The 15,000-nt window shown below is 47.6% G+C and overlaps 1 protein-coding gene across 1 annotated transcript in view; it reads right to left on the bottom strand.

Moving 5' to 3' along the window:
* The window catches only part of LOC311309764 (protein kinase C beta type), a gene marked incomplete at both ends in the record, with an annotated part of 73,323 nt that overhangs the window by 11,568 nt on the left and 46,755 nt on the right, over nt 1-15,000 (bottom strand). The window contains 6 exons of the mRNA XM_084439088.1: nt 2,342-2,449; nt 2,605-2,685; nt 4,814-4,952; nt 6,336-6,398; nt 6,961-7,052; nt 8,137-8,310. Of these exons, the coding sequence (XP_084295214.1) occupies nt 2,342-2,449; nt 2,605-2,685; nt 4,814-4,952; nt 6,336-6,398; nt 6,961-7,052; nt 8,137-8,310 (657 nt within the window). The remainder of the gene's footprint in view (nt 1-2,341; nt 2,450-2,604; nt 2,686-4,813; nt 4,953-6,335; nt 6,399-6,960; nt 7,053-8,136; nt 8,311-15,000) is intronic.

Below are 15,000 nucleotides of genomic sequence, written 5' to 3'. Positions count from 1 at the left end.
GGACTCGTGATAACCTGACGCGCTAGATGGTTTGCTTTGCATAACCATCTGGGAACTCTCCATTGGAAACTATTTGGAAAAGGGCGGGCACTTTCAAAAATACTTGGCAGGTGATTGGATGAACCATCTGTCTATCACCGTCTATCACGCGCTTCAACTTCAACCGCTCCTGGCTGTCATCACACCTAAACCCGCCCAGCGTAGCTGTTTGCATTTCAAATTCCTCAGAACCGACGCTGATTGGCGAGATCATTTTCTGATCTGGCATAAACGGATCTCTATGGAGAATATCCAGACTGATTTCTGAGAGAAACAAAATGTGAGCTCGCGATATCAGGATGGTCTCACGAGGCTAGGCTTGTGATGTCACTAGCCCGGGGAAATCCAAACGGCGTGCTGAATCACGTTTTCTGAACTTGGCTGCCCACTGCCCAATAACATACTTCAGGGTTGGACTCAGATTTTATTGAACCTGCTTTCTGGAATACCCCCCTGGGGCATCGAAGTACCCAGGCCTCGAACCAGGTGCCCAGGCTAACTAAGGCAGGTAACCTGTCACTTAAGTGCCACACTAGTCGTGCTCATGCTAGTGACAGAGGGACACAGAGAGACAGAGGGAGGGGGTCAGAGAGGCCGCCTACTGAAGAAGAGCACTTCAGCACGGTCTGGCATGGGTCTGCATATAGATGAGACTCCACTGATCAATAGAGAGAGGTAGAGAGAGAGAGAGAGAGAGAGAGAGAGAGGGAAAGAGAGAGAGAGAGAGAGAGAGAGAGAGGTAGAGAGAGAGAGAGGGAGAGAGAGAGGAAGAGAGAGAGAGGGTAGGTCTGGGCTGTGGGGGAAATGGGAGTGTCCATATGTAGCTGTGTGTGTGTGTGTGTGTGTGTGTGTGTGTGTGTGTGTGTGTGTGTGTGTTTGTGTGTGTGTGTGTGTGTGTGCGTGTGTGTGTGCGTGTGATTACTGAGGGCACTGGAGCGCAGCGACAGTGGATGAGACCGAGGGGTGGGTTGATGGAGAGACCTGAGTCCATTTGAAGCAGTAATCAGCTCACACACACATATGCGCAAGCACATACTATGTGTACACACACACACACACACACACACACACGCGCACACACACACACACACACACACACAGTCAGTGTAATGGGAATGACTTCCTGAGAAAAAAGCAACACTGTTGGTGCGGCCTGCTCTTCAAACTGTGCTTAGGAGAGAGAGCATCCACACACACACACACACACACACACACACACACACACACACACACACACACACACGGACGCACACACGCACACAAACACACACACACACGCACACCCACACACACACACACACACACACACACACACCCACCCACCCACCCACGCACGCACGCACACAGACACACACACACACACGCACGCACGCACGCACACACACACGCACATACAAACACACACACACACACACACACACCCACCCACGCACGCACGCACACACACACACACACACACACACACACACACACACACAGAGACCGGACTTTCCAAGCTGTCTGAAATGTCAGAGCTTCAATTGGAATTGGGTTCTATTCCGAGGCTGTTTGGAAGAGGGTTCTGGAATCTGACAGCTTCCACGGGTAACTGAGCACACAGTGAAGGCTTAAGCTATTAGAGCTGCTCGCTGCCTCTCTGTGTGTGTGCGTGTGTGTGCGTGTGTGTGTGTGCGTCTGAAAGAGAGTGTGTGTGTACACTTACAGAGATAGAGAGGATGTACAATAAAAAGAGAGACAGGGACAGAGAGAGAGGAAAACAGAGAGAGAGAGAGAGAGGGAGAAAGTAGGAGAGAGAGAGAGAGAGAGAGAGGAGAGAGAGAGAGAGAGAAAGGAAGACAGTAGGAGAGAAAGAGCGAGAGAAAGACAGGAGAGAGAGAGAGAGAGAAGGAGAATGGCAGACAGAAGGAGAGAGAGAGGGAGGAAGAGGAGGAGACAGGAGGCTTAACGATGAAGTCTGTGGGGAGTGAGAGGGAGGTAGGGAGGGAGCGCAACCATCTCACTGTAGAAACCAACAATGTTGCTTCACACACTGCGAAGACTTCCTCCACAACCAGTTTAATTATGCAGCTCATTTTGATGACCCCCCCCCCCCCCACACACACACACACACACCTCCTGCACTACAACGTGTTGCTCTGTGTCACTGTGTGTGTGTGTGTGTGTGTGTGTGTGTGTGTGTTGTGTATGCACTGCACTACTTGAGTGTGAACATACTGTGCTATATGTGTATATGCATGGCAGAGGAGAGACAGAGAGTGTGTGTGTGTGTGTTTGTGTGTGTGTGTGTGTTGTACAGCCTCACCCCTTTGCAGATGGCGACGGCCTCCTTAGACATGGATTTGGGGTAGGAGACATGGTGTTCCATGATGGACTGGAACAACTCGTCCTCGTCTTCACCGTCGAATGGAGGCTGGAGACGTCACATAAGAAACGTTTTGAACACAAACATTAATAGTCATTAGTCTCAGTCTACAGGAAGCAGCATCCATATGTGTCTCTTGCCAGGGGAACTATTGTACACACACACACACACACACACACACACACACACACACACACACTGACCTGTCCGGCCAGCATCTCATAGAGCAGGACTCCAAAGGCCCACCAGTCAACAGACTTGCCATATGGCTGGTAGGCAATGATCTGGAACACAAGGCATTATGGGTAAAAGAAACAGCCTGTAGGTGTATGTATTGTGAACACAGACCTACCTTCGGCATCTGTTCATAGTCTGTTCAACATGCATTACTGCAACAGTTCTAAATGTTAGTAAGCTAATTTATAAATTAGTATCGATGTGTTCATAAACATATTTCAAATGATTTCCTAATGGTTTACGAGATAATTTATAAGGTATGTGCTAATGGTCTACTCACATTTAATGACTCATTTATAAATGACTACCAGTTATCCAGTTTCAAATGATTTAACCAGTTTTTAATGATTTACTAATGATTTGTACGAATGACATGATTATGGTCTGCTCACCATGGGTTAGTATGAATAACCTTAATAGCCATGGGGAAATTCACATATATCACATTACCAGAGCTTTGGATGTCACTGAGTGTAGCCCCTCTACCTCATATCTTGACCCTGTACCTACAGAATTCTTTAAGCGGGTTTTTGACAGTGTTTCAAGTCATATCCTGAAGATCATAAACATGTCTCTTCAAACAGGCATCTGCCCAGATGCCTTCAAAAGAGCTGTTGAAAAACCGCTACTAAAGAAACCCAACCTCGATGTTGGCACTGAACAACTACAGGCTGATATCCAACCTCCCATTCATTAGTAAGATACTTGAAAAGATAGTCTCAGTACAAAGAAACTCCTGTCTCAAAGAAAATAACTTCCTGGAGGAACTTCAATCAGGCGCTTTGGGACACACCCCACCACTGAAACTGCTCTTACTGAAATAATCAGCAACCTCAAGACTAAACTCTGATGCAAATAAGGTCTCAATTCTTGTCCTATTAGACCAGTGCAACGTTTGATACTATCGGCCATGACATCCTAATCAATCGCCTCGAAAGGCTGGTTGGTCTCTCTGACAGTGCGTTTAACTGGTTCAGAACATACATCAAAGGGAGAAAGTTCTACATCAGGCTTGGAGATCATGTGTCTGAGAAACATGACACCAGCTTTGGGGTGGCACAAGGGAGCTGCCTTGGTCCATTACTATTACTATACATACATCACTATACATGCTGCCACTCAGGGATATCATTAGAGAACACAATGTATGTTTCATAGTTTTGCAGATGATACACAACTGTACATCTCTGCTGAACCAAACCATGCTGCAGCTATAAACTCCATTACTACCTGTCTTCTAGCAATAAATACATGGATGAGGAATAACTTCTTAAAGCTAAATGAAGACAAAACTGAAATCCTATTGATCGACCCGAAAACAAAAAGAGAAATGCTGTTTAAAAATCAGGGGAAACTGACATCCTGGATTAAACCTGAGGTTACAAGTTTTGATGTTACCCTAGATTCAGATCTAAGCTTCAAGTCCCATATTAACAAGGTGATGGAAACTTAATTTTTCCATCTTAGAAACATAGCTAAAGTACGGCCATTTATAAATCAAACAGAAATAAATTTCAAGCCAACTTGCCAATTGTATTATTGTGTGATCTGCGGGAAATTACAAAGAGACTACAAATTTATACGATTTTGGATAATTAAGGGAAATAAGTTAAATATTCGAATTACGAGACAGCTTTTATTTGTATGAAAGGTTCTATCTAAATAAAGTGTAATTATTATTATTGTTGTTGTTATTATTGTTATTATTATTAATTCATAGTGAATTCATAAATGTTAGCACATGTAGTAATACCTGAGTTGATGCTTAATACAGATGTTTAGAAACCATTTATGAATCATTAGTAAAGTGTTTTGCAAGGATTGATCTAAAGAAGACACTATCAATACTTTATAAACATTTATTAACGAGCCATTATTCATGCATTAAGGTCATTCATAATGGCCCATAAATAGTGAGCAAACCATTATCACATATCTTATACAAATCACATACTGTGTGTATGTGTGTGTGTGTGTGTGTGTGTGTGTGTGTGTGTATGTGTGTGACCTGCTGCTGATGTCATGCTGCATTAAGCGCTCTGTACCTGCATCAATAATAAAGCACTGAACACAAGAGAGAGAAACGTGTATGTAGGCCAGGGAGAACACACACACACACACAAACACACACACACACACACACATCCCCCCCCCCACACACACACAACAGCATACCTCAGGAGCGATATAGTCAGGTGTTCCACAGAAGGTCTTGGTGGTGACACCATCCAGCATGTTCTCCTTGCACATGCCGAAGTCCGCGATCTTAATATGACCCTCTGCATCCAGCATCACATTATCCAGCTTCAGATCCCTGTAGAAGAACACACACACACACACACACACACACACACACACACACACACACACACACACACACACACACACACACACACACACACACACACACTATAACAGCCAGGGATCGGGGAGGCTGCCAGAATCACTCGACAGAGACGGCCCTCCTTGCAGTGACAGAGTCCCTTCACGCTGTGAGAGCAAACTCTCTCTCTCCTCTGTCCTGATACTCCTGGACCTGTCAGCAGCGTTTGACACGGCAGACCGCCCGATCCTCCCCTCCACCCACGAGAGGACAGGTGTCTCAGGCTCTGCGCTCTGCCTGTTTGCATCCAACCTTTGATCCTACCAGGTGACATGGAGAGAGTCCATGTCAGAACCATGCAGGCTGACTACGGGGGTTCCACAAGGCTCAGTTCCGAGTCCTCTTTTTTTCCCCCATCTACACTACATCTCTGGGTTCTGTTATTAGCTCGCATGGCTTCCTCTACCATTGCTATGCCGGTCTTGTCATTTCCCCCCTCTGACACACAAGTGGAGGCACGCATAGCTGGGTGCTTGGCTGACATCTCAGAGTGGATGGCGACAAACCACTAGAAGCTCAGCCTGGACATGACTGAGCTGCTGTTCCTCCCTGGGAATGGTTGCCCACACCGTGACCTGCCCGTCGCTACCGTGGCAATGCCAACTCGGACCGCGAGGAATCTGGGCGTGACCCGGGGCGACCAACTATCGCTCTCGGCAAACACTGCGTCGGTTACTAGCCTAAAGCTAGCCTAAAGCTAGCCTAAAGCTAGCCTAAAACTAGCCTGCAGGGCAATGAAAGAAATAGCTCCTTCTTTCCACCAGGCCACGGTCAAGCCCTACACCCCCGGACGACCAGACGACTGGATCCCCCGTCACTCCGAGCCCCCAGGTGGCGAACTCACACGGTCACGGCACGGTCACTCTGTCCTCGCCCCACAGTGGTGGAATGACCTCACCTCTGTACTAACCTGTACTAACCTGACCCTTCCTCTTAGCACTTATTGTGTTTGTATTTAGCTGATCTTGCACTTTTACTTTAACTCAACAGTAGTTCTTAGATTTTTCGAAAAGAGATGCACTTATGAGTTCTGGTGAGCGCTGTAGTAGTACTCTTGACTACCTACTGTACGTTGAATACACACTTTGCTTTGGATAAAAGCGTCTGCTAAATGGTTGTACTGTAATGTCATGGAATAGGAGGGAGGCATGGTGGAACAGGCCCACGGGTTTAAGGAGGGAATCGAACCGACGTTCCATCGGATCTTCTTCAAGAAGACTGGCAGAAACCTCCATGGAAGGAGGCGTGCTCGATATGAGTGGTGTGTGTGTGTGTGTGTGTGTGTGAGGTACGGCTGTGGAGCGAGTTACTCACCTATAGATGATACCCTTCAGGTGCAGGAAGAGCAGGCCTATGGCTATCTCTGCAGCATAGAACCTACATACACACACACACACACACACACACCAGAGATGGAGGGAGGCGGGGAGGAAGGGAAGGAGAGAGAGAGGGAGGAGTTTAGAGAGAACCGGGTAGAGGGAGAGAGAAAATGAGAGAGAGAGAGAGAGAGAGAGAGAGAGAGAGAAGAGAGAGAGAGCGAGAGAGAGAAGAGAGAGAGAGAGAGAAAGAGAGAGAATCAGAGAGAGAGAACCGGGTAGAGGGAGAGAGAGAATGAGAGAGGGAGAGAGAGAGAGAGAGAGAGAGAGAGAGAAGAGAGAGAGAGAGAGAGAGAGAGAGAGAGAGAGAGAGAGAAGAGAGGGAATATCTGTTTATTTGAGGGATGGGAGTAAAGGTCATTGCTGTCTCTGCTAGGACAGTTACAGTCTCAGCTGATCGACAGGAAGAAGCAAGCATTCACATCCTGTCCACGCCACCGCTGTGTGTTTGCGATTCTGACTTGGTTTGTATACAGGTATGCATGTCCGTTTGAGTGTGAGCCTGTGTAGGTGTGTGTGTATGTGTGTGTGTGTGTGCATGTGTGTACTGTGTATATACTCACACAGCATGGGGTTCCTTGAACTTGCCAACCTGCTGAATCTGATACATAAGGTCTCCACCATTGATGTACTCCATCACAAAATACAACCGGTCCTGTGGTGGGGGGGGCAGGGGGGTGCGAGGGGGGGGGGGGGGGGGGTGAGGGGGAGGGAGAGGTAGGGAGGAGACAGGTGAACAGGGGAGTAAACCTGCTAATCAAACTCATCACATTGCTTTTCTCCTATCCACAGTATAGTATCCTATGTTTGTAGCTCCATGCACAATGGTGTGTGTGTGTGTGTGTGTTTGCGTGTTTATGTGGTAGTGTGTATGTGTGTGTGTGTATGTGTAATTGCCTTTCCCATCCTGATAAGTCCTATATGAGCAGCTCCTGGGAGACAGCCTGACGTCCTCTGGTCAGGGAATTACTGTCTGAGGAGGATTAACTGCATTAGTGTGTGTGTGTGTGTGTGTGTGTGTGTGAGCGAGTGAGAGAGAGTGTGTGTTTGTGTGTGTGTACGGCATGTAGCTAAGGAGGAAAAGCGGCCGGCTGGGGATCGCAAGGTCCCTGGTTTGATCCCAGCTTCCCAGTGTGCCGAAGTGTCCTTGAGCAAGACACTGAACCCCAAAATCGCTCACTTGTGGCACCGTACCTAATACTGTCGCCTCACAGCAAGAAGCTCTCCCATCCTTTCTGTGCTGAGTTTGCATGTTCTCCCCGTGTTCGGAAGGGTTTCCCCCATAAAGAACCCAATATGAGAAACACGCATGTAGAATAGATCGCTAACGCTGTCCGTCCCGCTGGCGAGGACAGACAGGAGCCCTAAGTTGACCCCCGGGCGCGTCCCCTGCACACTGCCTACTGTCTGCTCCCGTCGAAAAATGTAATCGGTGGACACTTCTGTCACTGTGTGTGTGTGTGTGTGTGTGTGCCTCATCACCGTGTGTTGTGCAAAATCCACTGTATGACAATACAAGTAGTTTGTTGTTTTGTTGTTTTCTGTTAGTCTGTGGGGCTGTTGCACACCTTATAAAAACTTTTAAGGTGTGAAGGATAGTATAGACAATCTGGGTGTGGAGAAAATCCAGCAACACTGACCTTACTGGCAAACTCTTTATTAGAAGACAGGAAAAAAAACAATGTTTCGGTGCTTAGACCTTCATCAGATTTAAAAAAGAGCATTTTGTTTTGTGTTACCATGGTCTGAAAGCAGGAGTGCAGCTGGGTGAGGAAGGGGGGTTTCCCGGAGAGAGCCAGGACCCTCTTCTCCACCATGGTGCACTCCACGTCATCGTCCTGGATCACTACGTCCTTCTTCAGGATCTTGATGGCGTACAGTTCCTCTGTCCCCTTCCTCTCCGCCAGCATCACCTGGGGAGACATGGTGTGTGTGTGTGTGTGTGTGTGTGTGTGTGTGAAAGAGAGAGAGAGAGAGAGAGAGAGAGATAAAAGACAGTGTGTGAGAGAAAGAGAGAGAGAGATTGGCATCAGTCAAGCAATTCAGAAACATATTCTCCATAATCGAGAAATCTGAGAAAACATCTGTTCAGAACTGCGCCATTAGGACACGCACGCACGCACACGCATGCACGCACACACGCGCACACACGCACACACACGCACACACACACACACACACACAACAGCGACTGTTTCTGTGGAGATGGGATAGACAGACAAGGGTGAATGTGTGTGGGTTTCCACTCGGTGTACCTGTATGTCTGTTAGTATAGTGTGTATGACGTGGTGTGTGTGCGTGTGTGCGCGCGCGTGTGTGTCAGTGAGGGAGAGAGTAAATTGCTGCTCAGATTTCCTCCCCCAAGGTCAGAGAAACTTTCACAGCAAAAAAGACTGGAAGAAACTTTACAGCTTTTCTTACTGGTGGCGGGTGCATCCGAGATGACCTTGTGTCTACGTCTGTATTAGCTAAAATAAGCAGCGTTTGAAGTAATTCAGTCCTGTCTATTGTATTATATTGTTCCGTCGATTTTGCTGCTATACTGAGTGGGAAGAGAAGCCTCATCTCTTTGGTCTATTATCTCTAACAGTGGGAAGTATTCAACGTGAGCGGAGGCTGGAGGAAGCCTGTACACCTACAGTATGCATAAATATGCAGCCGGCTACATTATGCTAATGAAGAGCACTTGCTTGGTCTTTAACTGACAGATGGAGAGAGTCTACATGCAAAAACAGAATCTCAGAGTCGGTGGTCTGTGTGTGTGGGTGTGTATGCGTGTGGGTGTGTGCCAAATGTATAGTCATACTGTATGTGGGAGTGTGGAGGTAGGGAGGGTACATGGGTTGTGTGTGTGTGTGTGTGTGTGTGTGTTGTGCCGACATTCCCATATGGTGACGGTGTGACTCTATGTAAATACAAACTTAGTAAACTTGAGCTTCAGAGAGGACACCATCTGCTCTCAATGATCCCTCCCACAAGGACATCATCACATCACCATGGAGACATCGTAAGGAAACATAACATGTTATAAGGAAACATAACCATGGCGTAAGGACACATACTGTGACCACGTTGTAAGGAGACATAACCGTGTCGTAAGGAGGCATAACATGTCATAAGGAAACATAACCATGTCATGCCTACTAAGGCAGCATTTTAAGGCAGCATTTGCCCTTATTTGGCTTTCCTCGCTTATAAGACTGTCCCAATTTGAAGAATGCATAAAATGCTGTCTATTAAAGTAGCTTATTTTGGTCATTTTGAAGGCAGCATTGCATGCATCCTTAATGAGTAAGGATATCCCACAAATCATTGCAATGAGCAAAATGTTAAATATTTCAACAAAGATGGCGGAGCGAGGCGAAGCGGAGAATTCATATTTAAACGGACGTAGAGGCTAAATCTGCACATGGAAAATGTTTTTTATTTCAGCAGATATCTCAGTTACAACTGTAGATTGTGCTCAGAGAGCACAGACCTCTTTGGGGTAGCGGTGGAGAACCAAGGGGTGATGGAGGAGGTGAGGATGGACTCGATGATGGAGGTGTAGAAGAGCACCATCATTGTTTTTGGGCAGGTTGAATTTCCTCAGCTGCCTCAGGAAGTACATCCTCTGCTACCTTCTTGGTGAGGGATCTGATGTTTTGCTCCCACTTGAGGTCCCAGGAGATTTCGGTGCCCAGGAAGCAGAAGGAGTCCATGTCCATTCAGGGTGATGGAGGTGAGGGGCTGGGTTCTTCGTGAAGTCTACAACCATCTCCACTGTCTTGAGAGTGTTGAGCTCCAGGTTGTTTTGACCACACCAGGACAGCAGCTGGTCGATCTCCTGCCTGTAGGCAGACTCGTCTCCTTCATGAGTGAGTCCGATGAGGGTGGTGTCGTCCGCAAACCTCGGGAGCTGACATCTTCAACGCCTGGGGTTGAAGGTGCAGCTGTTGGTGTACAGGGAGAAGAGCAGAGAGGAAAAGACGCAGCCTTGTGGGGAACCAGTGCTGATGAACTTGGAGTCTGAGACATTTTTACCCAGCTTCACATGCTGTTTCCTGTCAGACAGGAAGTCAGCGATCCACCTGCAGGTGTAGTCGGGTACGTGCGGAAGGGAGAGCACATTCCCCAATGTGGACGGGAGGATGGTGTTGAAAGCAGAGCTTAAGGCCACAAACAGGATCCTGGCATTGGTGCCTGCGAAGTCCAGGTGCTGTAGAATGTAATGACACGGACCTGTTGGCTCTATAGGCGAAATGCAGAGGGTCCAGGAGGCCCCCTGCCATCCTCGTGTCCAGCTCCATCCCGCTCTGTGTCGCCAGCTGTCCCTCTCCAGCCAACCCACCCCCCCTCCCAGTCCCTGCCCCTCCTGACTCTCTGCTTTTGGTCTCTCCACTTCTGCTTATACCTAGTTTACTCTACATTCTTTATGAGCCTGTCTGCTAAGTGCTTATTGTGCTTTGTTATATGATTCACTTAAATATCCTATTATAGACTACAGGGATAGCACATAATGGCCTTCCATGTACAGTAGGCAACATCTCTGTTACTATTTATAAACTCTACTGACAGTCATGTCTCTTCTATTAAGTATTTAGCCCATGTTTATCGCTCTGTAAATGTTCTTAGACAATAGACAAAACATTTTCCAGGAGTTTGCTTGAGCGTCTCGTTGAGAGAGGTCAGGGAAGCATTTTTTATAGCTCACTTTTCTGGCCCCTAGGTGAACTTTTTTTTTTTTCATCCCTCTGGAATATGTAGGGGTGGGACCTATGTCCACCCTCCCACTGCTCTCTGCATTGTGTTGCCTTTGTGAACGAAATGCGCTATACAAATAAAGTTTGATTTCATTTGGTAAGGCGCAAGTGGAGGAACTCAGTCAAAAATGCAGAACCTTACAGCACATTCAGCACTGTGGGCTCAGACCAACGAGTGGTTTCCATGAGGGTGAAGCTGAGCTTGAGGGTCCCCAAGCCAAACCTGAAGACCCGGCATGACTGGAAGACCTTCTCAGTGAGACCGGACCCCCAGGCCAGATACACAGTGGAGGAGAGAAATCGCCTCCAACTGCAGGACGTGGAGGAAGGTCCTGATGCAATGTACGATCGGTTTGTAGCAGCATGTGTGGAGGCCACCAGGCAGTGTGTGCCAGTGGTGGAGAAGACCAGAGCTTCCCCAAGGTCCAGGCATCTGGAGATTGTAGCTGCACAGGAAAGAGTTGAGAAGGCTCGCCGACCTCTTGGCCAAGAGAAGACTTTGGGGAGATGGTTGGCAATGAATGAGGCAAAGCAACAGCTTCTCGATACCTACGATAAGATCATAGAGGAGGAGCTGATGGAAAAGGTGCGCAGGGTGGAGGCGGACCGAGGGGAGTGATACGGTGGCCTGCAAGGTCATTAACGAGATGAATTTATGAAAGAGGGCGAAGGAAGGCCAAGTCGCAGGCAACAGCCCAGTGGAGAGGGTGAACCCTTGGGTCCCTCACTACAGGAATCTCCTAGGCACCCACCCGACAATGGAATAAAATCAAATCAAACTTTATTTGTATAGCGCATTTCATACACAGAGGCAACACAATGCGCACAATGCATGGGAGAAGCAGAGGAGGAGACACCTGCGGTCCTCGAAAATCTCAATATTGACGATGGCCCCTTTACATTATTATTATTTACAGCTGCGGAGCCTGCCAGGATGAAATCCCCTCTGAAGCAGTGAGAAAGTGCTGGGCCAGACTGCATTCCCCCGGAGGTCTTTAAGAACTGCGACCTTAATGACATCATCTTGGACCTCTGCAACCTTGCCCTAATGAAAAATAACAAGCCTGAGTTATGGTCTCTCTCTCCAACATCATCCCAGTGGCTAAATCCAGAGATCTCTCAAAGCTAGACAACTACCGCGGCATCAGCCTGACCTGTATCACTGCAAAGATCTACAACCGCATGATACTTAACAGGCTGTGGAGCGCCATCGACCCTCACTGGAGAGATAACCAGAATGGCTTTTGAGAGGGGAGGTCCACAGTAACTCAGATCTTGGCCCTAAGGAGGATCGTCGAGGAGGTGAAGAAGAACAACATGACAGCGGTGCTGTGTTTTATTGATTTCAAAAAGGGCCGATGGTGTCCCCCCCTGGTCCCTATAGCCCAATTTACTTCGGTCTATAGGGACCAGAAGGTATCCTGCTGTAGTCCTAACAGACCTGGACTACGCCGATGACATCAGCCAGATATCTAACCACGTGAGGTAAGCACAAGAGCTCCTGACCAGAGTGGAAAAGCAATGTGCCAAGGTGGGTCTTGGACCGAACGCCAAGGAAAACGAGAGATCATCACTTATAGTACCCCAGAACATCTGCCCCTAGTGACAGCTGAAGGTACTGCTCTGAAGGAGGTTGAGGACGTCAAATACCTGGGCTCTCGGGTCAACTCAAAGGAGCAGGACCTCAGAGTGAGGAAGGCGCTCACGTGGAGAGCTCTAAACGGCATGAGCAACGTGCGGAAATCCAGCCTCCCCCGTGAAACCAAGCTCCACTTTTTCAACGCCACCATGGAGGCCGTTCTTCTGTATGGCTGTGAGTGCTGGACCCTCAGCCACTCCCTGCAGAGGTCGCTAGACGGACGCTTAACCAGAATACTACGTGCAGCACTGGACATAAGTTATAACGCACACGTCAGTATTGAAGATCTGTACGGAGAACGGCCAAGGGTGAGTGGGAATATAGCAGCAAGGAGAATGAGGCTGGCTGGGCACTGCTACACACTCCGTGAGCTTCCGGCCAGAAAGCTGGTGTTATGGGAGCCATCTCCATGGCGCGGACGCAAGTCGAGAGGACGTCCTACCAAAACATTCGTGGACATAATTATGATGGATGCAGAAATGGAGACCACCGATGAGACCACCAGGTGTATGGAGGACAGAGATAACTGGAGACGAAGATGGGAGGCCCGTCTGTGGACGACCTGATGAAGAGCCAGTTAGGCATCATTTGTGGTGCCTAAACAGACATTGCCTTAGTAGACAGCTGCCCCTGAATTGGGACACAGCAATAACTATGTCATAAAGAGACATAACTATGTCATAAAGAGACATAACTATGTTGTAAGGAGACATAACCATGTCATAAAGAAACATAACTATGTCATAAGGAGACATAACTATGTCATAAAGAGACATAACTATATTGTAAGGAGACATAACCATGTCGTAAGGAGACATAAGTATGTCATAAGGATACGTACTATGTCATAAAGAGACATACATGTCATAAGGAGACATAACTATGTCATAAAGAGACATAACTATGTTGTAAGGAGACATAACCATGTCATAAAGAGACATAACTATGTCATAAAGACATAACAATGTTGTAAAAACCCAGACACACTGGAAGAGTCTGACGCTAGCATTTTGAAGTACACCAATTGTTTTAAATTGCCGATCACGCAGTGAGTCAAACTGCCTTGACGCTTCTACTCCGAACTTGTTTACATTTTGGAGCGTCAAATGGGGACAAATCAATCTAAATTAAATCAGCTCCCTATCACACTGACGCCTGCAGTGCGCCATAAGAGCGTCAAATGAGGCGAGTCGAATGAAGCACGTCACTTGACTCTTCCAGTGCGTTTGGGGCTTAAGAAGACATAACAACGTCATAAGGAAACATAACCATGTCATAAGGAGACATAACCATGTCATAAAGAGACATAACCATGTCATAAGGATACATACTGTAACTATGTTGTAAGGAGACATAACTATGTCATAAGGAAACATAACCATGTCATAAGGAGACATAACCATGTCATAAGGATACATAACTTTGTTGAAAAGAGACATAAGTGCTATAAGTGAAACTGAAGCTTCTGGACAGGGCGGTCCTAAACTTGCTGCATGGAGATGTTGCCTAGCTGTAACTATGCCTTGGGGAGACAGAACAATCACAGTGGTACATTAGGAGCAATGTATGGAATGGCAGCTGCATTACCTAAAGATGACCCAAGACCCCCATGTAGCTCCCAACCCCAGGGAAGCAGTCAGATAGATGCGATAGTGTGTGTGTGTGTGTGTGTTCAGTATTCCAGTAATGATCAACTCTTGGGTTCTGTCTCTCCACACTAATGTATCCATATCGCTTTAAATGCCTGTTGCTATGGAAACAGCAGGCTGCCGGAACAGGGGTCTACTTAGACAATGCCCACTCTCTTTTCTTTCGCCCTCTCTCTCTCTCTTTTTCTCCCTCTCTCTCTCTCCCTTTATCTCTTTCACTCTCTCACACTCCTCCTCTCCCTCTGTTTCTCCCCCCCCCCCCCGTCTATCTCTCTATCTCCCTCTCTATCTAGACCCTCCCCTCGGAGATTCTCTCCCACTCTTCATTCATTCATCTCTTCCTCCCCTGCCTGTCCCTCATTCTCTCTCTCTCTCCCTTCATCACCCTTCAATTCATCACTACACACGCCTCTCCTCCCTCCCTCCCTCCGTCCTCTCTCTCTCTCTCTCTCTCTCTCTCTCTCTCTCTCTCCCTCTCTCTCTCTCTCTCTCTCTCTCAGTATGAGGGTGTCCTTGTCTTTGAACAGATCACCTGGCTGCTCCTGATTCTCATTCAGACAGACGCAGTCAAAC

The sequence above is a fragment of the Borostomias antarcticus genome (assembly GCF_949987555.1).
Source record: "Borostomias antarcticus genome assembly, chromosome: 5".
Lineage (NCBI taxonomy): Eukaryota > Metazoa > Chordata > Actinopteri > Stomiiformes > Stomiidae > Borostomias > Borostomias antarcticus.
This window is presented reverse-complemented; position numbering and strand designations above follow the sequence as displayed.